Source organism: Rhipicephalus microplus, chromosome 10 (genome assembly GCF_043290135.1).
Source record: "Rhipicephalus microplus isolate Deutch F79 chromosome 10, USDA_Rmic, whole genome shotgun sequence".
NCBI classification, from domain to species: domain Eukaryota; kingdom Metazoa; phylum Arthropoda; class Arachnida; order Ixodida; family Ixodidae; genus Rhipicephalus; species Rhipicephalus microplus.
The window spans coordinates 17940111-17963933 of NC_134709.1; the positions used below are offsets into that span (position 1 = coordinate 17940111).

General features: G+C 42.6%; 2 protein-coding genes across 4 annotated transcripts in view; one reads left to right on the forward strand and one right to left on the reverse strand.

Annotated features, from left to right (window-relative positions):
- Window positions 1-762: 762 nt before the first annotated feature.
- Window positions 763-23823, reverse strand: part of LOC119180724 (coiled-coil domain-containing protein 130 homolog) — a 28801-nt gene continuing 5740 nt past the window's right edge. The window contains exons 2-10 of one of the 3 annotated variants that reach the window (XM_075875152.1): window positions 20962-21140; window positions 20063-20134; window positions 18394-18488; window positions 17051-17184; window positions 13784-13958; window positions 12773-12857; window positions 10727-10899; window positions 6238-6376; window positions 2697-3264 (exon numbers count right to left, since the gene is read on the reverse strand). In XM_075875152.1, coding sequence (XP_075731267.1) covers window positions 2960-3264; window positions 6238-6376; window positions 10727-10899; window positions 12773-12857; window positions 13784-13958; window positions 17051-17184; window positions 18394-18396 — 1014 coding nt within the window. In that variant the 5' untranslated portion in view covers window positions 18397-18488; window positions 20063-20134; window positions 20962-21140 and the 3' untranslated portion in view covers window positions 2697-2959. Of the gene's footprint in view, window positions 973-2696; window positions 3265-6237; window positions 6377-10726; window positions 10900-12772; window positions 12858-13783; window positions 13959-17050; window positions 17185-18393; window positions 18603-20062; window positions 20135-20961; window positions 21141-23823 lie in introns of those variants that run through there. The other 2 variants (XM_075875153.1, XM_037431854.2) reach the window with 2 other exon arrangements.
- LOC119181063 (BET1 homolog) lies at window positions 18897-22314 on the forward strand. The gene is made up of 3 exons (XM_037432239.2): window positions 18897-19058; window positions 19550-19635; window positions 22026-22314. Exons 1-3 carry the CDS (start codon window positions 19022-19024, stop codon window positions 22236-22238), a joined length of 336 nt encoding a protein of 111 aa, XP_037288136.1. The 5' UTR covers window positions 18897-19021; the 3' UTR covers window positions 22239-22314.

Genomic DNA, 23823 nt, shown 5'->3' on the forward strand with positions numbered 1-23823 from the left:
TCACGCACTTGGGTGGACTCATCCTGCCAGAAACACCTAGAAATTGTCTACATGGTGCTTTGTTTGATTAAAGATACTGCGCTCGTTATCGCATAGATTAACCACGCCGAGGCTGTTCAGGTACGCCTTGAGTCCTTACTCTGTGAAGAGGTCGTTAATGGGTGAGAAACCGGCGGCACTTGGAGGTCGTTTAAGTACAGGTAGATATAGCGAACAGCAAGTATGTACAAGCATTTTTACTCAGAGTGAAAAAAAAAAATAAGTAACACGCGGTCGTATTTCTAATATTAAGAAAAAGGTCTATAAAGCTTAAGAGGAAAAAACAGCGCAAACTTTTCACAAGACACAAGTTCAAGAAGGCACGGCAGCAGTGCTGACTTGCAGCCGACACCTTTATTACTGTTCAGACATGTGGGCACATATATACCCCTTATAAGCCTCAACCCTAGCAAGGTTATATAACATTTTAGCCTCCTTACCCACATCGCCTAGAGGCATTTTTCAACCAGCATTGCGATTTCAACCAGTGCCCTTTCGGTTTAAACCTCAACACTTTACCAACTCGGCTACTGCGATGGACTTGATAACGTGGTTTTAAAAGTTGTTCTGTTAATTATGCAGCCCATTCTTCCGTATTAAAGTCAAGATTTGCGCATCATTGTAAACTTTGTGTGAACAGTTATTTGGCCGCCTTGATAAAGTGGTAAAGCCGTGATAAAGCCCAGAACTTTCAGTTCTGGGCTTTTTTAAAAATTTTCATAGTGCTGAAAAAAATTGATTTATTTGTAATTTCACATCGAAATGGTAATGGCAAGGTTTTTACAAAACTTGAGTCTTGTTTTCTTGGAATATTTAGCGGGCTGACAATATTGATTAGCTGACTACTCTTTGCCGAAGAAGGTGCTGGGATGTCTACGAGTGGTGAAGACAGCCGGGTGACGTGAATTCCCGAGGCACTTTATTCTTGTCTCCCTGCAAAACAGTGCGCTAGTTAACCATTTGTTTATTCTTGTCTTTTCCCTCTCCCCTCCCCCACGTGGCGAGGTAGTTTAGCAGGCGAAGGGGAAACATTTAGAAGAGCAGAACAGCTGCTGCGTCTTCCTTGGTTGAATCGTTGGCGGCTGCCACAGCAATAGCATCTTAGTTGCCAAACGGAAGCCAGAACACCACCAACTCCTTCTGACTGAATGTGCGCACAACGGCGGAATATAAAGAAGACATGAAAGCACGCCCTGTCATTATTGCCAAAAACTTACGTGACCACCAGCCTGTTCTTTAAGCAATGGCGGGACAGCTCGGACAGAGAAACAATACAGGGCATACTCGGCGTCTTCCTTTCTATATTTATACGGAACAATCCCGCTCCCCCCCCCCCCCCCCCGTGCGCACGCCCTACGCTGGGAGCTACCACAATTTTTTGCTCGTATGCGGGAACCGCCACATGCCAAGATTCCCTGACGACCACGCATAAACGTGCTGCTAGGTGTCCTGTGCGGGCGGTCACATCGCCCGACTGTTGCGTGACATTGAACTGTCACTAAAGTTTGTTTCATCCAGATAATGACTTTGAATGTTTACCAACAGAATTATTTTCGACAAACGTTGACGGAAGGACGTGCGAGAGGGCGGCATGACTCCTGCCTAAAAGTGACACCAGATTTTCGATCATAATCTGTGTTACGAGGGTTAACCTTTGTGCGACTCGCAAGAAAGTAGGAGAAATTGCACCGCAATTGATCGAGCGCGCGGTACGCTCTATGAGTTCATATTGTGGCAGCCGCCAACGATTCAACCAAAAAAGACGTATTTACAATTGAACTTTTTTTTAAAACAGGCGAGCGGCCTGACAGTCCGGCAACACTGGCGCACTCGCGAGCCGTGACGTAGCAAGCAGATTTGTGTGAGAGTGTCTGCGTTCCGGCAAAAGATATTGTTCCGCGGACAACCGTGGGTGAAATGGAGATATCTTACCTTCCTTCAGCTTGGCACTAAAATTGAATGACTTGCAGCGGCTGAAACTATGGTAGAAGATGACGGCTCAGTTCCATTTTTCCTATTCTTAAATAGAAAAAAAAAACTGAGCCCCACAGCTGTCTGCACCTCGGCAGTAGTTCACAAGAGAATGAATAAGGAAAGATTAAGAGAAACGAAGAGAGAAGATGGAGAGAAATACATAACACGCACACTGTATTCGAATGTGTTGCCGACATCTTGCTCGCTAGGAGTCCGTCAGTGCGAGCCATGGTATCGCACCTCCCAAATGACATCTGTGCCCTGTGCACCCGCCTATCTTTGGTGACGGGGCGATGCCCCTTAGGCTACCTCGACACCAGTGCCATTCCTCGAACAACGGCGAGGGCACCAACTAACTGGATGAAAGGGTGCCGTGAGGTGAAAGAGATATGACAGGCGCTGAGAGCACCCCAACATGGTCCACAAGTGCCAGCGTCGCCCTCGTACACATGGCATGGATGCGTCTACAGTACGCTGACGCTTCTCGCACAGAAGACACGTGGGAGTCCCTTCTGCAATCTCACGCTTATTGGAGGCCACGGTGTCCCAAGGGATCTTGCTGACCTCCTCTAAGCAGCGTAACTGACCTCTCAGCGGGTCCCCTCTTTTGGGAGTAATAAAGTTTTGATCATCATCATCATCATTTGCGAGAAGTTGACTTGTAGTATTGGATGCAACCAACCTCGTAGAAACAAGATGTTTAATTTATTCCTCCATGCATAAAATATAAACTGGTTTTGAGTGAGCATTTGGCTTTGAACGTACTCCTCACTGTTATTGTAGTGGGCCAGCTTTCTCGCTTCTTACCTGGTAAGCCAGACTTTAAACGATGACAACGAGACAACACGTGTCCTTTGTTATGAATACAGCTAACCACACTTGTAAAATGGCATACTGTTCAGTACACTTCTTCCAATTATTTACAGCCTACTGACTCACAACGGCACTACGTTTCATCACCAGATGAGTCTTCAAAGTATGCATCAGACACCAAGGAGATTGTTTTCTCTGAAGATGGTGACTTGGAAAGCTGGGGTGACTTCTCTTCTTTCTCTGGCTCACATTTCCTGACGAGGTCCTTCTGCAGCGGCGTTGACAGACCAGATGCCAGCTCCAACTTCTCCAACTTTGTGACATTAAGGCTTTGCATTGTAAGAGTCTGTTTTGTGGAGCTTGATGTTGGTGCTTGGGGTGCAAAGAGCGGTCGAATGGATATTTCTTTTCTTTTCCTTTCCCGCCTTTCGTCAGATGCTGCAGGTGGTGTGAAAAAGAGTCACTTTTTAATTTCTTAGTATGTTCTTGCGGAGTACTGGAAATGCATGCAAACTATGAAACTGCAGGAAAATACTGATAAACTAAAACACTGTTAGGATGTGCTGCTTCACAATAAAGCAGTTATGTCACAAAGGTGAGACAATCACCGTTAAAGCAACAAATTCAATAGAAACAAATAGCAACAAGTACCAGTTGAGTCCCTCAATAATGAAATCCTCAAGAACGAAATTCTTGTGGCAACAAGGAAACCTGGTGTCCCCAGTGAATGTCCACAGAGTTTTATGCATCTGCACCTTCTTGACAATGAAGAGATTTTAAAAAGTACTCCCACAATATTAAAAGTTCAAGGCAGAAATCTGCAACATTTATTTTCTACCCATAAACTAGTTGAGAATCCAGAAGTTCCAAAATTGCAGGACCACTAATAGTCGGTGCGACCACTGCTGATAACATTTGGTCAGATGATAATAAGAACAAGACTTTTTTTGCTGAAAACATCTTTTGCTAACACCTCCATTCGCAAATGTGCCAGTACATGATGTTTTAAGTGACGACACCCACAAAAATAACATCACGCCGACAGGCATTCTGTGGCCTCCCTAACTGCTTGCTGCTGTGCATCTCTCCATGTGCACTCAGCTATTTGCATTTTTGGCTACAGCGCGAAATTGACAAAAATAGACAGGACAAAGATGAGCGCTGGCTCACAAGTAAAAGTTTTAATTGGAAAACATAAAAACATGAAAAAAATGAAGAAAAAAGCGTATTAACATTGCACGGAAGTGTTAAAAAGAAATATGAGAAGTTACATAGTGTATCACTTGGCGACAAAAGTGCTGAGTACTATGCCAACTGTTTTGCTGTGATACACCGTATTTACTCGCGTAATGAATGCACTCGCATAAGTGCACCCCTCACTTTAGTCGTAAAAATTCGCATTTTTTTGCTCCCTCGTAAACCCATCCCCCAACGTTCATCCACTGCAAGCCTGCTAACCGACCCCTGGCACTTCTTTGCCCGTTGGATCACTTCTGTTTTTTATTATTATGACGACACCCTCAGCCACCTCTGCTCATCCCCTCTCCTCCTTCGCTCGCTGCCGCGCGCCGTGTTGTTTTTTCTTTCTATTTATGCATGGTAAGTCCGCAGTTTTTTTTAATTATCTATGCACCACAGCGGGGTTCACGAACGGTGTGAGTGTACAGGCATCGCAGCTGACGCGCACACAGCGAGCGAAGGTGACGAAACTGCTCGCGCCAACCTACGGTCGCTTCCTGCAAATATGAAACTTTTAAGGCCAAATCACAAGCACACAGTTTTCAATCGACAATGACAGGATTTGCTGTGGCAATGGCTGTCGTGAAGGGCCATTTGTCGCCATCGTGAGGCTTTTGGAAAACCAGAAAGAAGTTGCCTGTCGGCCAGAAAAGTTCCCACTATTTCCGAAACGCGGTAGCACCCCCGATTCTTGCTTCGGTTGCACATTTTTCTTAGTGCTTGTTATCCACGTGTACTTCAAGGAACACAGGATATAGGCTAGTTTTTCGACAGTAACTTCTCATGCGACAGCGAGGCGGCGGCCTTATTTTGTTGTAAATCTCGTTATTGACGATTTGTTTTGACGCTTCGGTGCTAGCTTGGTGCAATGTTGGTTACTTGCTACAATGTCCACGGTGTCGTCGTGGTTGTCATGGGAGGTTGCTGCAAAGTTGCCAAAGTGCGTTGTAGCGCACGCTTCTGGGTGCCCCTGGAGATCACAGCAGATAAACTGATGCGGTTAAACGTTTGTGAGAAAAGACAAAGTTTGCGAAATGCTGCGGGGACAGCTTGCAGAAGATGGTGCCTTCAGCCACCGAAGATGAGTGAAGTGCAACAAAGAAGCTGTTTCCAAACAGTGTAGTACGTGTATGCCCATAGCAAAAGGCTAAACGACCTAACTCTTCTTGCATTATCGTATTTTTCGCACATCCCGAAAAAGTTTTCATAAAATGTGCCCCCCATATAAACGCACCCACAACTTTGGTCTCATTTCTCAAAAAAAAAAAAAAAAGTGCCATCATTACGCAAGTAAATACGGTGTATCGATGCCTCACTGATGCATGCTTCATCCATTCATTTAACGTTGAAAGCCTCTTTCACTTACCTAGTTATCTGGGATCTGTGTTTTGAGAAAACCCTTGCATCGCAGAGAGCTCGCATGTCTTCTCGACACATGCGCCATCAGGTGATACGCTATGTAACTTTTTATATTTCTTTTGAACACTTCTGCACAATGTTGATATGCTTCTTATCTCATAATTATTTTTCAGGGTCACGTGTTCTTCAAATAAATCTTTCAGTTACGAGTCAGCGCTCATTTCTGTCCCTTCTGTCTTCAGTCTTCGTCGATTTCGCACTGTAACCAAAAATGCATCCGTAAAAACTAGCCCAACTTTCAATACTATTGCTCAGCGATACGCTAACGTGCCATATTTTATGGCCTTTCAAGAATATGTAGCGTACTATTGAAAAACCTAAGTTATTGATGCTTCAGAAGAAGTCAAATGTCATCTCCGAAGCTGAAAAGTCAGGAAAAAGGCGGATATCGCAAAACAGTTTGGCATCCTGTGCAGGTCGATTTCAACAATTCTCAAATGAAAACCAAGATCAGCAGCTTGTTTGAATAAACTTCAGCAGTGCAAATTAATTAATATGCATCTGTTTGCATAGTATCTTGTGACAACAGAACTCTCACGAAAATGAACAAAGTCGGTTCCCCGGCGATTCTGCTATTGAGGTGCTTAACTCTACACAACAGAATGCAATAGCAACAAATAGTAAGCAAAGCCGTCAGCTAACTGTTTTGGCAACCAGCTTGGCGTAACTCAACAAGGTAGCGGTGTGAGGAAACTCAGTCAAGCATTCAAAAGTGATCATCCAATTATCAAAGGATCGGAGAAGTTCTCATACTCTGTGTGGGCATCAACGTAAGCAGCTTGGCGATACGGCTATCCTCCTGCGTCTCGGGGACGAGATTTATTTGAAGCGACGACTTCTTCAGGAGTGCTCTGTCCTTCTCGGCTTGAACGTGCAGGTCTTTCTTCTTAGTCTGTTGCACATGCAAAAGGAAACAAAAGGGACAAAAAGACATCAGTAAGGTGGCTGTACTGGCAATAGCTCTCGGCAATGAAGTATTCTCAGCAATTGAACAATAATCATCTGTACTTCCAACAGAAGGCTTAGCGCCAGCAAAACGCTGACTTGGAGCAGTGACTAGCATATGTGCATACCTCAGAGGTGCAATTGCCGAAACATGAATTTGGAAAAAATTTTACAGCAGCGAAATTGTACTAGTGGAGCACCATATATTAAATTTAAAGCAACTTGATGAAGCAAGCTTAATTGTAGAACAAAAACACAAGGATCAGCAAACCATTCAACATCAGTACAATTATGCTGTAGCTTCAAATAAGAAGCTCCAGAAAGATTCACCAATGAACAACTATTGCCTTTAGAATTAGTGTTTGAACTGCTTATTATAATAAATAGCTGCTCACTATTATTAATAATTTATCATCTATTTAGGCCCGATTGTGCCACGACACTACCTTATGTGCACCCATAAATAAGGCACTATAAATTAAAGATATTACTGAACTCATTTCCTTTGTCAAGTGGCCTTTCTTGGTCATACAAAGTGATATATGGTTGGTTTAACTTTTCTACGACCACAGAAAAATTGGCCTCATATTGTATGTTTTGGTAATTATTTTTTTAGGAATGTTATGATAGATACAATGTAATATTATATATCAATATAAAGTTACTGTACTTTTTTATAGTATTACTTAAACAAATTCATATTAAGGTATAACATGGCAGATTATTTATAAAGAACACAATTAACTGAACACTGCATAGAGCCCTATTAATGTTATGCTCCCAATACTGAAAGAAAAAAAGAGAAAATAATATGAGTTATGCAAAATGTTCAACAGTTTTCTATATTAGAGAGAAGTTTGAATGATCTAGCTCTAAAAGCACATGAATTATCAATTTATTTTGTCAGCCCCGTGAAAAATGCATTAGTCCATCAGGTTGCACGGTTATACAGTAGAAGCTCGTTGATTAAAACTCAAGGGGCACTACAAAATTGTTTCAATTAAGTGGAGTTCAAATTAGCAGGCCGATGCTAGAATTAACAGACATTGCACCACGCTGCGTGGGGAGAACCCAGAGAGCTCAGCTCAGAACTTGTTCTTGCAAATTAGGCGATATACGCATTTGAGGCCGCTAATTTCATAACTCAGGTTCACGCTTTAACAGTCAATGAAATCTATTAATCAGTCAGTGATGCGCCGGAAACAAGCAATGACTTGCATTCAAGTGAGCATTGAGCCTTAATGCCAAAATATAAGAAGCTATTCGTGCTCCAAAACATGTTCATTGATGTGGCATAGCTAATGCGATCAAAATTAAAAGTCTTTCTTTCCGAGTTTATTTAGCACAATATTGATACTCTCCAAGGAGACACGGCTAAAGACAAACAGCGCCTGACTGGACCGTGTTAATTTTAAATACGGCAGTAACGACAGGCAGATGACATTTACAACCATAAAAGCATACATGAAAATCAATCATTATGCTTGTTTTACACAAATTAAAGTGATGAGTAATATGGCTGATCATTCTGGGCCAATCTCTTCGAAGAGGGACCAATGCCAGAGGGCTGCCAGTTCAAATTAACCGTTGTAGATAACCGACGCGCTTGAACTGTTGGAAGTTTTGCCCCTTAGAAATGCATAGGCATGTGCTGGGACCAAGGCATCAGTTCGAATTAACTGCAAGTTCAAATTAGCCGAGTTCAAATTTACGAGCTTTTACTGTATTTGTACCTTCTACAAATTGTTCAAACACAGCTATGCAATAAACATAACTAAGCAGAAGAATGAATTTGCTATTTAGCCATATGTATCTTGACAAATTATGCTAAACAGCAGCACAGAAAAAGATTCATATACCAAAATGTAGCATTGAAAATGGCAAGAAACCATCCTAAAGCATGGCTTCACTGCACACAATAAGACTATTCTAAACTTGTAAGCTGCAAAAAAGTCTTGGCATTTTGAAGTCTCATACCATCGAAGTAGGTGAAGCCTACGAATTGTAAATGTGATGATCAATTAATCGATTAACTCTCCACAACTAATCATTTATTACTAACTGATCACAGTTTTTGATTACTTGAAATGATCAAATAATGACATTTGATTAATCGATATCAGAAACTACTGCCCTCACCCCCAGCAAGAGACAAGAAGGCGAGCAATGCCGAAACACATAACTCGAGGTCACCTAGTCTTTTTCATTACAGCACATATTTGTACGCTAGTAAAACAAGCCCAAAGCCATCTGCAGCCCTATACCTGCTAGAGGAAGAAATTGACCCGCCCTGGTCTCAGTCACCTATGGTATCCACCTATGCTTCTGGGACGGGCAAGAGAATGCGCGGGCATTCACTTCATCGAATGAAAACAGCAAGACAATGTGTGAAAGTTCAACAGAGACGTTTGTTGTTTTCTGTACACTTCATACGTGGGAGCGCATCGTCCAGTTGCACATTTCGTTCGTTTGTTTGTTTTCGGCTCCCACACTATTTCATCGTATTTCATTGCACAAACTCAGCTCCGCTTGCTTTTGATAAACGAGCGACTTTCTTCGCCTGTTATGTTTATGGCATCGTTTTATGTACAGTAAACTCTCGTTAAGACAAACTCTGTTAAGACTAATTCTTGCTTAAAACTAACTACATGGGAGTGTTTGCTTGGTTTCTCATAAGCTCAGTGCAGAAAAATCTGCTTGAGACAAACTGCTTAACAGGCCTCTTCTGTTAAGACGAACTATCGCAGCGACCGACAATGGCGGGGATTCTGCACAATGAACAGTGTGTTAATGGGGCCTTCAGGTGAACAAGAGAAAGCAAATCAGAATAAAATTGTAACATGGAGGGAGAAAGCGAGATAACTGGAAAAGAAAGGTCAGTGCATGAAGCCGGTATCTCTCTCACCCCTAGCCTGTAGGTAAAGAAAGGGCCAACCTTATCAGCAAAGAAAGCAGCAAAAAGGATTCCTCCTTTCCTATTCTCCTCGCATTCTTCTATTCCTCAACTGGAGCAGCAGCGATTGTTATAACATGAGCTGAGAACAATGACAAAGGGACAGAAAGACGAGCGCTGGAGTAGTGGAGAATAGAATATTGATTGTCTTGTGGGGTTTAACGTCCCAAAACCACCATATGATAGTGGAGAATAGAAGAACAAAAGAGCTTGGCTATAGGGAAAAATGCAAGGGAAGCGTGGCGAAAAAAGCCAAATGAAAGGGAGAAGGGGAACGAAAATTGTCTGTGCATTATATTCACATGAAGCCGGAAACCACATATGTGGCACTCCCATGAGAGGAATACAGATGCATTGTCAGATGCATTGTTCATACAGATGCATGTTCCTGCTCCCTTAGGGATCGGCCAAGAATGCAAAGATGAAAATTTAAAATGTTATTTGAATAATGTCAGGTGATTTTCAAAAATAAAGAAATTAAATGGCAATAATGTGTATGTTTCTTATTTCTCGTCTTCCTCTTGTGTGCGGTGCCTCAACCATGACCCCATACCAACTCATTCAAGCTTCCGTTCTTATACAAGCATGGCTCCTCATGCAATGGGATACCTTTCTTTAAAGCACTCCTAAAAATGGCAATTAATCAACTAAATTATCACACCAAAAATGAATAATAGATCAAGGGCTAAATCGATCAATAATAATCGAATAAAAATCTTAATCGACCATCCCTAGTGGAACCATGTCTGAAAGCCTTACGATGTAAAAAAATAAAATTTTTTTTTAAACGTTGGTCTGCCACTGATCAAATCTGGCATTACAAATGGAATTTGTCCAGTTGCCAAGTTCCTTGTACTCTTAGCACTTTTTGTACTTTTTCCCGCTCCGTGAATCGGTAGGACCTTTTCTGAGTGTACTTGTTTTGGGGACGTATAGTAGTGGAAGCTCGACGATGCCCATATAGATCAGCAGGCAAATGAAATTCAGCACCTCTGCAGCTGTGACCAATTGCCAAGAACCACCATACTTGGCACAAGACTGATTCTACAAGATCTGCATACTCATTTTTGTTAGCCGAAATGTTGTTTACTACTTCGGCTGTAAAAAAGACGGCCAAAACGCCGAGTTTCTTTGCGACACGTATCGCTTCACCGCGCAAAACTGATCTCAACAGCGTCCATTTAAAGGTAAAAGTTCCGAGTGCCATCACAAGGCATTATAAATAACAAAGAAAACAATCCTAGATAAGACTTCGATGTCATTATATCACGTGCATCATGCAAAATTTTCACCAACTGTGGACACCCCCGATAAGCAAGGATGCAACGGGAAGCACATACGCACCCGAAACGACTTCCGCAGCAGCTGGTTGGCAGTGTAGTCGTCTCGCCAGCGATCTTGCAGCTGCTCTAGTTTGGCCAGCGCTGGTGTGACAACTTTGACCTTGGCCTTGTCCTCAACATCATGCTCGAGCTTGAACATAGCGTCGGTGGCCATTTTCTTGCCAATTTCTTTGTCTGAGCAAAAAACAAAAACAAATCAAGGAGTTGGTGGGATGACGAAAATGAACTAAACTTTGCTAAAATAGGCTAACGTAACATGTTAGTCAGGTAACGGCGCATGTTAGCACAAACAGGTTTACATGAACAGATATGCTCAATTGAGTGGACATGGAGACGACCAACGCTGTACCTTGGATTCTGTATTTGAAAGCTGTGGGTTTGGTCTCCACTGGCAGCAAGTTGTTTTTTCATCTGATTTCTTTACATTTAATATCATTACTACTACACTACAGTTAAATGGATAGAAATAATGTCTGCCATTCCTCACTTGGTTTTGTTATTTGTTGGTTTCATTAACGGGACCAACAACTGCCCAGAACATGAAATGAGATGACTCGACGAAATACGGTGGTTAAGCATAGTTAAAAAAACTCTTGCTAAAATAGAACAACGACTGCTTTCACGAATTGCGAGAAGGGCTGGCGGCATCACTATCAATTCTCAGCGTTCCTGGAGGAAGGGTACATCTATGCTTAGAGCCTTTCAGATCGAAAAATATTGCTTTTAAGATAACTACGTATTTTTTAGATTAATTACTGCAGCTATGAAAACTATGAAGTGTGAGCTTTCTGTAGTGCCATAAAAAAATTGTATCGAGAAGAATCAGTTCTCAGTCACATTAAGGAACCACCAAGTACTATACCAGAGACAGCTGTATGAAAATAGACCAAAAAAATGAAAGAGCAAAATATCATTAAAGTTATAGCTTAATGAATGTAGTAATTGAACATGTGCATGATTTAAAAACCATATATACTATAACAAAAAAAATCTCTATCTAGCATATCAACAATGGTATTTACAGGTTATGCAAAAGATTTCCCACGCTTAAATTAGAATTCAAAAGTGTGGAAACAGTGCAGAATCTGTGATGCATCAAATATCATATGATTACGGGTTAAATGACTATAGGATCGCAAAAAATCTGGCGCTCCACTCAAAAGCAGTCAGTGAACATGTCTTGCGCTGAGGCCTCACTCAGACTTGCCAAAAATTTCCTTAACCGAACTCACTTTGACTCAGACTCGCCAAAATTTCTTTTAACCGAACTCACTTGAACTCAGACTCACTAAAATTGATCTCAAGCTAACGAGGACTCACTCAGACTCATGGCTTGATCTGAGACGACACATGATCAAGTTTTCCGACTTATGTAGCCAGCTACTGTACGAGCGAAAATGAGATTGGGCAAAACAAGTCCTTGCTGCTGCAACATATTTCGTAAGATGTTTAGGGCAGAAGAAGAACAAAACTTTATTTCAAGGGAAGGGGTAGAAAAAAAGGGAGACTCGGGAGCATGCTGGTTGGTGAACCAAATCGAAGGGCCCATTAGCTTTTGCCACAAGCCTAACAAGACTCAAAAGTGCTGGTTGCAGTGCTGGGTCTGCGTTGACGAGTAGTGCCTCCCACCCAGCAAGCTGTTTACAAGGTTGATGCTTAGAAATGGCTTTAAGTTCTTCTGCTTTTCAGTCACACGCCCATGATATGTGGTAGTATAAAGCAGGCAAACTGCAGCACCACAGGCAAGCAACATTGGGTACATTTATTTAGCCTCCATCAATTTAAAGGAACGTCGTTTGGGACCACGAAGCGGGTGTAGTTGTGGGAGGCTAGCACTCTGCACCGATCTCGAGCTAGAGAGTCTGCTGTCTCATTCCCTTCCTGACCAGCGTGAGCAGGGCGCCAGATAAGTGGCAGAAGCTTTCACCACGAGGAGGGATGCACAATATCGTTTCAAGTTACACTCGTGTGTCCCTCTTCCCACGCATGTTTATCGAAAGTTTAAGTGCTAAACACTCCAGGCAAGAAGAGAAGGAAGGAACCTCACCATCTGGGGCAACCTGCTCATTCTCACTTGGGTCCCACCGCCGTTCTTGACGCCTTGCTCCCGATATGATTTCGTAGTCCATGTTCTAAACAGGAAGACGGGATGTTAGCATTTAAAGAATAGAGCTAAAACGCAGGAAGCTTCAGGCGCTAGGCTGGAAGAGAAATGCAAGTTCTAGAACTGAAGGCCAAGTTTGAAGTGCTAAAGCTTGGCAATGCCTCCACACATGCGCAAACACATCTAAATAGCTTGTCAATGTGCTACTTTCAGAACTGATGCTTTTAGAGCTTATTTTCAGTAGGAGTGTAGCAAACCAGAATTTTAATATAATTTAGTCTAGAACAAGCTTTGCATTAGAACTGGAGGTTAACAATGTTTACAAAGCGATACATTCAGGATAAATCCATTTAATATGGCTTGACATAAACATGTTTACTGGGAAGTGATGGAATGCATGTATTTCTGTCCTTATATATGCCAAACAAAAATTTGATATAGTGCGATGCATGTTCTACAGCAATAACCAAAACATCCACATGAGCAAGATAAGTTTTAAGTATTATTGCGTAGCACTACCATGACCAACCTTTTTACATGGGAAATTCTTAGCACATTGCGCTCACATCAAAGTAAGCATTTAGTGCATGACAACCTGTGTACTGCAGATGTATTTCGTAAAATGCTAACTGAGAGTTTTCTCAAAGCATATATGTTTTATGTGTGTACTATTATTGTTTTCCTTCACAGCAGTAAAATGAATATAAACTATGAAATGATGTGCCCACACATAGAAAAATGGTAAAACAAGCCTCTGCACGTGACTTCTTGTCGCAGAAAAAAACAATGCAAAGTGCGCTTTTCACAAGCAGGATGCACTTTTCACAGTAACAGCACAAACTGGCAGAACAAACATAAATCGGACTTGACCTTTAGGGTTAATAAAATGACGGCGACTACAAAAAAGAAGAAAAGAGGGCACATTTTTCTCCAAATGCAACAATGACCACTTACCTGCGGATCAGTCTTGATTTCAAAGTGGTTGTCGCACAGGTGGCACTTCATGCGGAACTTGTATACGGGCGTCGTGTAATACATTCCCACCTTGGACTTCTCCGCGTTGTAGCGAACACCCGTGCCAATGTGGTTGCCGCAGCCTTCGCACCAAATGTTGTACGGCATCTCGAACCTGAGCGAACAATAACGAATCTCGGTGCTCACGAGCGTACAGGCAGGTTGTGTGCCCGGTGAAAATAAAGGAATGCTCGATAAAGTTAAAAGCACCAAAACATGTAATAATGACAACTGCTGGTGTTTTACGTCCCGAAACCACGATATGATTACGAGAGACACCGTAGTGGAAGGCTCCGAAATTTTGACCATCTGGTGTTCCTTAATGTGCACCGACATCGCAGAGTACATGGGCCTCTACAATTACTCTCTCCATCGAAATGTGACCCCCCCATCCGGGATTGAACCTGTGACCTGCGGGTCAGCAGCCGAGCCCCGTAACCACTACGCACCGAGGCGGATGGCACCAAAGCATGAATAAAGAAAAACGAATATGATGTGCGTGCTCTAGTTAGCTCTCCTCTGTCATTACTGAATATGAACCAATAGACCTAGCTGCAAGTATTGCATGGCCTGGTGACATAGTCTTATTGAAGCAACATTATAAAATTACATTCATTAAAGACTGTTGGTGAATGAAGTCGTCCCACATCAACGATTTGTTCATTCACTATCGGAACGTAACGAATCAAAGTGAAACAGGAGCACAACAAATACTAAAGTCGAATCCCTCCGCTTGTGAACGTACAGCAAAGGTATTAAGGAGGTCTAATAGGCAATCATGCCAAAGAGAATATGGGGGATGCTCTATGAGGTGACTGTAATGTAAATGAGAATTCACATTTACATTACAGTTACCTCATATATACATCCTCTATACTTTCCTTGGCATGATTGCCTGTAAGAACTCATTAAAGGAACACTAAAGCCAAATAAAAATTTATGTCAGAGTGAAATCTCAATGCATGACAATGTATAAAATGACAATATTATCAATACCAGTGCCCTGCTCAGCAACAAATTAAGGTAAATGCAAGAGAACACATGCGCTATGATAGGTCATTCGAAAAATTACATCACAGGTACCCCCTACAATTAAACACTAGTAATCAAACTAGCTGCACTAAATAAAAAACCTTCCGTGCATCAAGCGACATAATGAAATGCTGCTTGTTCATGTCTGTTTAATTCATAGAAGAAAGAACTGCCAGATGTTACTATGGAGAATGGCGCGAGCGGTTAAAGAATTCAATTTTTGCATGGTTAAAGTGAACAGATCGTGCCATCTAGCGGGACCCAGTTGAACCAAGACACGTCTGCCATGTTGGAGCCAATGGCAGAAAATTGATCAATGACCATTGTTGCTGCTGTGACTCCACTGCTTTTGTTCAGCTGCTACTAGTGTCAGCGGCCGCGCAGTAAAGCCGGGCAACGTTGTGCACGGCCACAGTGACGTGAAATGGTCCACTTCTCGAGGCAGGTAACTTGAAGTGCGCTCACCCAATGCGGACCACTAAAACATGATTTTATTTCAAAATAAGCACTTCATTGGCACAAAAGTAGCACTAAAAGGTTCCTGGACTGCTATTTCAACAATCAATGTAGACTTGAAAGTTGCCGTTAGCTTCCCTTTAAAATTGTAACTAATAAAGAAAAACAAGCCATTAAAGGAACACTGACATCAAATTTCAAGAACGAGATGTGCCCATCATTCTATCGCTTGGTATGCATAGGTCTTCTTGGACAAATTTGAATGGCATCCGTCGCGTGAAAGTTATTTTATTTCGATGTCAAACAGTGTAGAAAAGCTAAGGAGAAAAAACAGAAAACAGACTGCCCTGCGACATCGACACTAGTGCTACGTGTTCGGTGTGATAAATTCCAAAAATACCATCCTGAGTGACGATAAGCTAGCAACAATGGCGTCGACAATCTAAGTGGGTTTGGAGCCGACTCCCGGCCAAGTTCCCACTAATGGCTCTCCTTGCTGCGTTGAAGCGCGCGTGTGATTCATTGTGTCGCATCGACTGATTTGACGTGTGCTCCACAGCGTGAGTACGATCATTCAGAGTGACTATACCTGACAGAATGCCGGGGAACCACTGCACAGTGAGAACCTGCATCGAGGAGCGGTAAAAGCGGAAATTGCGTGGCATTTCGTGCCTTTCCAAGCCACGAACCTCAACGCAGTCAGTGGGTTGACTTCATACACGCCGGTGGACAGAGGGACAGGACACCTGTGAAGAACAGCCCCATTTGCTCACTTCACTTTGCGCCGAGCTGCTACAGGGTAAATCCTGTGTTGGCGAACCAGCTAGGTTTCACTGGCAGTACAAGGCCTCTTCTCGAGGCCGGGGCTAAAGGGAGAAGGAAAGAACGAGTTGGCGCTACTTAACCTAACTGGCGGAAAACGCGTGGAGGGGCTTTAGTCTACATCATCAGAGACCCAGCTGGACTGACTGCACGTGCGCTCCTAGCAGAAGAAATGCCAATGTGCGCGACGTCAACATTTTTCGAGGAAGGAGCGTCAGCTGTGCAGCGGCCTCGACGTGGCTGCGAGGTAGCACTGACAGCACTACAATTTGGCGGGCTTTCGACCTATTTTGAACCATGTTCGATAGCGGATATATTAATCATATTACAGATGTTCATTCGTACATCAGATGCGTTTTAGGTCGCGAATCGCTACTAGGGGGTCGATAGCTACTCGTGGCAAAAATCTTGACACGAGTAAATTTGATGTCAGTGCTCCAATAAATGTATAGTTCTTTCCTTCATACACCAAAGGTGTGGCACATGAGTACTTTTTCATTTCTCTCTTGTGAAAGAGCCACTGCACTGGCCCATGAATCAAACCATAAATCTTGTGGACAGCAGCAGGATGCAACAAAGATTTCTTTTCAAATATAGCAATCTTCACCAAAAAACACTACGATAAAGATTTGTATATGAAAACCAAATTTCTGTGACTGGGAAGTCCTGCTCATGCGGCATTCAGGTTAACCAGCAAGTCACGAAGCGTCTTTATTACTTGCAGCAAAACTTCCTTCGTGATCATGAGATTGTGGGACTAATGCACAGGGAGTTCCCAAATGAATACGTTATCGTTGTAAGCACCCCCACTGTTTCACACAAGTGTCCCTTTGCACCGGCCGGTTCAGCCCTGGTCTTCGTCTAGCGTCTCGCGATAGAACAAAGTAGTGTACGCACCTGATTACAAGAATTCCCAGGTGCAGCTTTCGGGCTCTGTCGCGCAGCGGATGAGAGTTGCGGAACTTGTTGATCGAGCCATGGCCAGGAGTCCATTCTGGCGGGTAGTACTTGTTCACTGCCTTCCTCTCAGCCTGGTCAAAAAGAAAGATAAATGCTTGAGTATTACATGACAAACCTTGCCGCCTTCCAAATGTGATGAACAAATGGAAACTAACAACTGATAATCTGCGTATATTGTCTAAAACTGAAATGTTAAATCGGATGTGCTGATTGTGTTGTAAATGAATGTTGGGTGATTTCTGTAATGGTTATTGAGTTTTTATTCTTTCATGCATTGCTTTGTTATGAATATTTTTGTATGTATTTTAGAGTTGTGATTTTATTATTTGCTGTCGCGGGCCACATGCGTGTTTATTTTTGTATTGTCGCTTTCCGCTGCCTGTAATGTTTGTAATTTTTTGTAAATTTGTAGTTTAGATTTTTTTTCTGGGTGAAGGGGCCAGTCAAGCTGCGAAATGAAGCATTTTTCTCTTCGCACCAAACCACGTATACATTGTATTTTAGTGTACTTGTCACGTGGTTGAATAAACTAAACTCAAACATGATTAGGAACTGTATTTTGCCGGCAGGGTAGGCAGAAAAGAATATTACTGGCACTGCGCCCCAACTAGATGGCTGCAATCACACGACCAAGCTGTCAACGTGCTCACAGCAGGTTGCGTTGTACCTGCCGGCACTGTAGACCCTGCCCCTGGCAGTAGTGACGATGACAAAATAGAACCGTGAAGCGGTACAGAGTAGGTTGCAGGCCTCTCAGGGACAAGGTCGAATCACTGTCGTTGTTATCCCTCTAAGATGAACCAGAGCTGTATACATTAGAGTTTCTTTGGGTACAACCAAGTACGAGCCCTACAACACACACTACTAGCTAGTGCGACACATCGGCCGCTGAGAGACTATCACAGGTAGGAGAAGAAGAAAAAATATGTCCTACAACAAGCAATCGTCGTACAAGACAAAATTAAGTTGACGTGACACTCATTATTTGGTATCTTGCTGCGATCAACCGAAGTGCTTTGTAAACAGGCGGCCGGGATACGGGCGCACCCGCAAGTATTAAATTCGATCGGTTGTTTCTGACCAGAATTGTATTGGCCAGATAAGCGGTTGTCCCAGAAAGAAGGGCACATACACTACACTCGATGTGGCACCATCGTGGCCTCGGCAGAAGACAACCGACCATATCTTAAAGTTCAGATTTTCGAAAGATCAACCAATCCGAGTAATACACAGAAAAAACGGCAAGGTTCTGTTTGTGAAAAAAAAAACTGTCTACTTACCATTTTTGGAGGTCAGAAACAGAAACTGGGAGTCTCCCACGGACAGTGGAACTGCTGTCACAGCAGTCTCGGAGAATCCGCAGCAGAAATAACAGCTAAAAATAATCAGAACCAAAAACACACTTCACGGATGCTTCACGGCACATCACAATAACACAGAACACCCGACAATCAACAACACGGATTTCTTTTTACAACCACGGATTGACTCGGCTTACAACGGCGAAATTTCAGCGCGGCTTAGTTGACAATTTTTATCTACTTTCGGTTTATAAGTCAGCGCTATTTGAATTAGTATCGAGCGTTGAACCTGGTTCGAGCAGAAAACTTTTAAAAATTGGAATCATTTATATTAAACTTTTTGTAAAGATTTTTAGAACAATAACATCAAAATATTTTTTGTTTATTTAACGGGCACGGCTAAAAAGCGTGGTTTTCTAGCTCTAGTGGCTCTGGTCAGGCTACACTGATACTATACGTGACGTAGCTGCAGTGACGTAAGACGCGCTTTGATGACGTAGCACAAGTCTGTTTGCTCGAGCGCTGGGCAGCGCGCCGCTGTGCCGAATGGATCTTGTAATTATCGGCAAGTTTTGATACTCGGCGGGCCACCGAAAATATTGCCAAAATGCGACGAGCCCAAGCTTCCTCACAAGGATATCCCAGTGAGTACGCTCTACCTTCTTAAGCCCCGTGGTATTGCATATCTGTCGATGCTTGCGTACTTGTTGGAGCAGCTGTGTTCACAGGACGTCTGTCAGAGACGATTAAACTAGTTTCGTTACGTTGGTGCGATCTTTTCGACGCTGGTATCGGTGTGTTCACTGTTGTGTCAGCTAAATCGCGTGGCCGCTTCAAACCGGTTAGCAGTAAACCTTTTCCTGAGTATGCGTGGTAGTCGCCTTAAACTTTGCTTATGTAAATGCCTGCGGCGACAGCACACCAAACGACCGCAAGGACAGTCGTCGTTATTTTGGATCATCTCAATGAAATAAATGCGCCTGCTTCCTCATACGACGGTGCTCTGACAACGTTCCACTTGGCGGCGTTACCTGCCTGTAACTTTCCTTCACAAAATACGTACTCTTTCTTATTATGCACGCCAGATCGCGCCGCGCGAGTTTCGTATGATTACACCTGGACGTGTACCTTCCAGATGGATCCAGTTACAGAGACACCGTGGAGGAGGAGAATTCTCAGCTCATCGACGGCTTGAAATCGAAGATCTCGGCCCTGAAGACGGTACGTATGGCGTTATATGTTATCCCACACTGGTTGTCGTGTGCAGTGATTTGGAGAAGCAGTGGTTAAGTTGGTCCACGCATCGAAACGAAGCCCATTTAGTCGATTCATTTAGTTGCTCGTTAAGAGTAGGAGCTTGTGTTTAAAAAGAAGTAGCAACAAAAGTGCCCTCCTTGCCGGCAATTAACCTAATTTCTACCATTTAGTAGAACCCAGAGAATCCCTGCCTGGTTGTAAAATGTGTGCACCATTACGAGTTAATCTTACCAGTTTTTTTTTTTTTTTTGAGAACCAAGCAAGCGGTATTGTCACGAAATTTGCGCCAAATCATTCCGGCTGTGCAATGCCGTTGCATGCATGGGAAAGATAGAAATCATTAAACAGGAGAAATGTTTTATTTTGTACCTCATGAATTGTAAGAGCTTACCCATCAGGTTGTGGTGCTGAATATTTATTGCTGTCATCTATCCTGGCTCATCAGCGATGAGTCACTTTGTTTCTGCAGAAAAAAAAAAAGTCGTAGTCAGCATTTAAAAATATATCGATGCACTTTATGGTACAACTATACGAACATTGCTGACTATTGCATGGAGCAAGTAGATTTTTCTGTGTGTGTGTGTGTTCAGCCTAACTTTTTTAGTTACATAATATTAACTTCCGAAGCATTGCAGACGGACAAAAAGATTTCAGTTATAAAGTTGTACGTAGGTTTGCAAACCTTCAATTTGGGCAATTTCTAACTTTCAATGTTTAAGCGTTAGCCTTTTCCTGCTTCCATCAGATGCCCATGAAATACAATATAGTACTGTGGGACACATCTGCTTGTGCAGCTGGAGTTATCCATATACAGTAGCCCCGGGCGCATCATAATTGCTGCGCTCCTTAACCTTAATGCCTGCGTAGACCACAGCATTCAGCCACCTGTACTGCAACATAAGAGGCAATAGGTCAGTCATGGCGGTGGTGGCTGTGCATTCACAAACATTTTGCTTGCAGCAGCACAAGCGACAACCGCTGCTTATGCATATCACTGTTATGAACCACTGGGAGGGAAACATATTGTTTGTATGCAGAACGTTACATAGCACTGCAGTCACACTATGCAAGTGGACATGTCATGTGGTATTTATTTATATTTTGCAGACATCTGCTGGTAGCAGAAAAGCAATATAACTTAGAAAGTTATAAACTGTCTAATCAGATGTATTGTAATCTTATGTACAACTTTTTAATCGGAATTTCTAGCCCAGCTTCAATGTATTAGATGTTGGTTAATTAACACTTCCTAATCATGAATTCAAATGAAAAAAAAATTGTGTGACTTACCACATGAGGTAATCAGCAACATGCATTTGGTCAGGCCATCATCATAACATGGGCCGGCATATTTTGAAACTGGCTGTAGTTGGGTGGAGCACCCAACCTAACATGAACTCTCGTTTGTCATGGCAGCTGTATTTGGGTGTGGGTCCCGTCGTCGATCACTACGGATCTGTTTCTCACGGCTGTGGAATGCAGCAACATTCATTTATACATAAGTGAACGTTAAAAGACCCCAAGTGGTCAAAAGTAGTCTACAGTTCCTCCTACTGCATGCCTTAAAGGGACACTAAAGGCAACGATTAGGTCGACGTTGATTGTTGAAATAGCGGCCCAGAAACCTCGTAGTCTTACTTTTGTGCCAAGGAATAGCCTATTTTAAATAAAATCACGTTTTAAGGGTTTGCATCGGGTTAGCGCATTTCAAATTACCCGCCTCAAGAAACGGACCGACTGGACCAATTCACGTCACTGTTGCCGTGCGCAACGTTCCTGACTTTACTGTGCTAGTAGCAGCAGACCGAAAAGAGCAGGAGCCACGGCAGCAACAACAGCCATTGATAAATTTCCCGCCATTGGCTTCGAGATTGCAGAGGTTTATTGTTTCAACTGTGCCCCACTAGACGGCACCACCTGTCCCGGGTACCCACGCAAAAATTGAATTTTTGAACCACTCGTGCCATTTCCCATAGTAACGTCCGGCGGTTATTTTTTCCGTGAGTTAAGCAGAAACGAACAAGAAACATTTTATTGAATCTCTTAATGTACGGAAGGTTTCTTATTTAGTGCAGTTAGATCCATAAGTAGTGATTAATTGTAGGCGATCCTTCTGATGTCATCGGGATCATTTTGAAAGTGTCCTACTGCGGCGCTTGTGCTTTTGTGCATTTACTTTAATTTCTCGGTAAGTAGGGCACTGTTGTTGATAATAATGTTGTTTCAGATGTTGTCATAGATTGAGCTTTCACTATGACGTAAATTGTTATTTGACTTTAGTGTCCCTTTAAGCATGAATTTAGTGCACCAAAAAAAATTCTCAGGTTTTATTATGGCTGTTCTTTATGCAACAGGTGTCAATCGACATTGGCCATGAAGTCAAGTACCAAAACAAAATGCTAAATGACATGAACACGGACTTTGACGCTGGCGAGGGCATCCTGAAATCGACGATGGGCCGACTTGTGAAGATGAGCAGGGCCGGCCACAACCGCTACATCTTTTACCTCATGATTTTCTCGTTGTTTGTGTTCCTCGTCATATACCTACTAATGAAGATGAGCTAAAGGACTAGGGAAAAAAAGAAAGGGAGGTTTTTGAAAAAGATGCATTTGTAAATAAATTGCCTTTTTTTACTCTTTCCTTGGTGTTGTTGACGGACTTCCTCTACACTGCAATCCTGCTACAATTTGTGCTTCATATTGCACTAGAAACTTTTTCAATTTGAGCTGATGAATTGTTTTTGCAAAAGTCAATTTTCATTAATTCTGCTGGTTGTTTTCTAGATAACATAAAAGTGATGCTGCCCAAATTTACAACTGAACTTTGCAACAACTGTGAGGTTAGACATTTCGAACACTTGTTTTCTTGTATTTAAGTCATTCCGCAGTAATGGCGCATCTCTGATTGTTTTATTCAGACTGAGTATCACATTTATCCCCTTTGTGCTTCGTAATAGAGCAAAAAAAAAAAAAAGAAACAAACATTTGCCACAACAATGCTAGTATCGGCATCTTGCATTGTAACATTCATGCATGTTGCACGCAACTTCGCCTGCCATATTTCATGCAAATGCTACGTTGATTGTGACGGACAGTATTTTCTTCCATTGTGCTCGGTAATAATGGGGCGATTGGAGTTGAATCCATAACTGTATCCATAAATGTGCCCAGGGTTCTAAATTAGGAGGAGCAAGGTACTGTAGCCTCACGGGACCCTCCCTCATTGCTACTTTTGGCACCAATAGCAATATAAATAGAAACCAAGAGGTTCACTTCAAATTATTCATTTGATTTCCAGTGAAACATGAATATAAAATTAAAATACTGTACTGCACTTGCAGCTATATATGCAGGAACTACAGTTCCTGAGCTGGTATCTCTTCTAAAATTTTGATAACATGCCTCGTAACCACCGTAGATAATAGGCCAAGACATGGCTGGGATTAGGCAGAATTTAGTTTCAGCATGTCGTCGCAACAAGTGAGGTATGTCAACATCATGTTTGGCTTACAAAATAATCGGAAGTTGCAAATCAACGTTGCATGCCCCTTCTGACCGGGGCGCTGCAGACTCCTGGTCATATGCTAAAGCATACGGCCACTAACAATAGGAGAACAACAACAACAGCATACGGCTATTATGAGTAGTTCGGAACAAACAGCAGTTCCAATGATCGGTTACGCCACAGAGCTTCCTAAAATGAACTAGACTGGACTCTTCGGTGCTGTGATCATGCTGCCACCATCAGAATGATGGGTAGTACATGCATTTGCCTAGTCTTCGTGCTTGCAGGCTTTGAACTCGCTAGTGACTGTTCATTGCTGCTGTCGAGTTTTGTTTTAAATAAAAGAACAGACCTTTGTGAACTTTGTGAGCCGATGAGAATCGGTGAGCCTAAAAAAAGTCAAGGTGGTGAAGAATAATGTTTGCTGAAATTTGATTGATTGATATGTGGGGTATAACGTCCCAAAACCACCATATGATTATGAGAGACGCCGCAGCGGAGGGCTCCAGAAATTGATGACTTGGGGTTTTTTAAGTTTGCTGAACTTCATCTTGCAGCAAAGAGAAAACAGAGCCAAAAGAAACGAAGATTAGAGAACTCTGGTACTACCTGTCATTCTCATGAATGACGGGTACTTAATTAGTC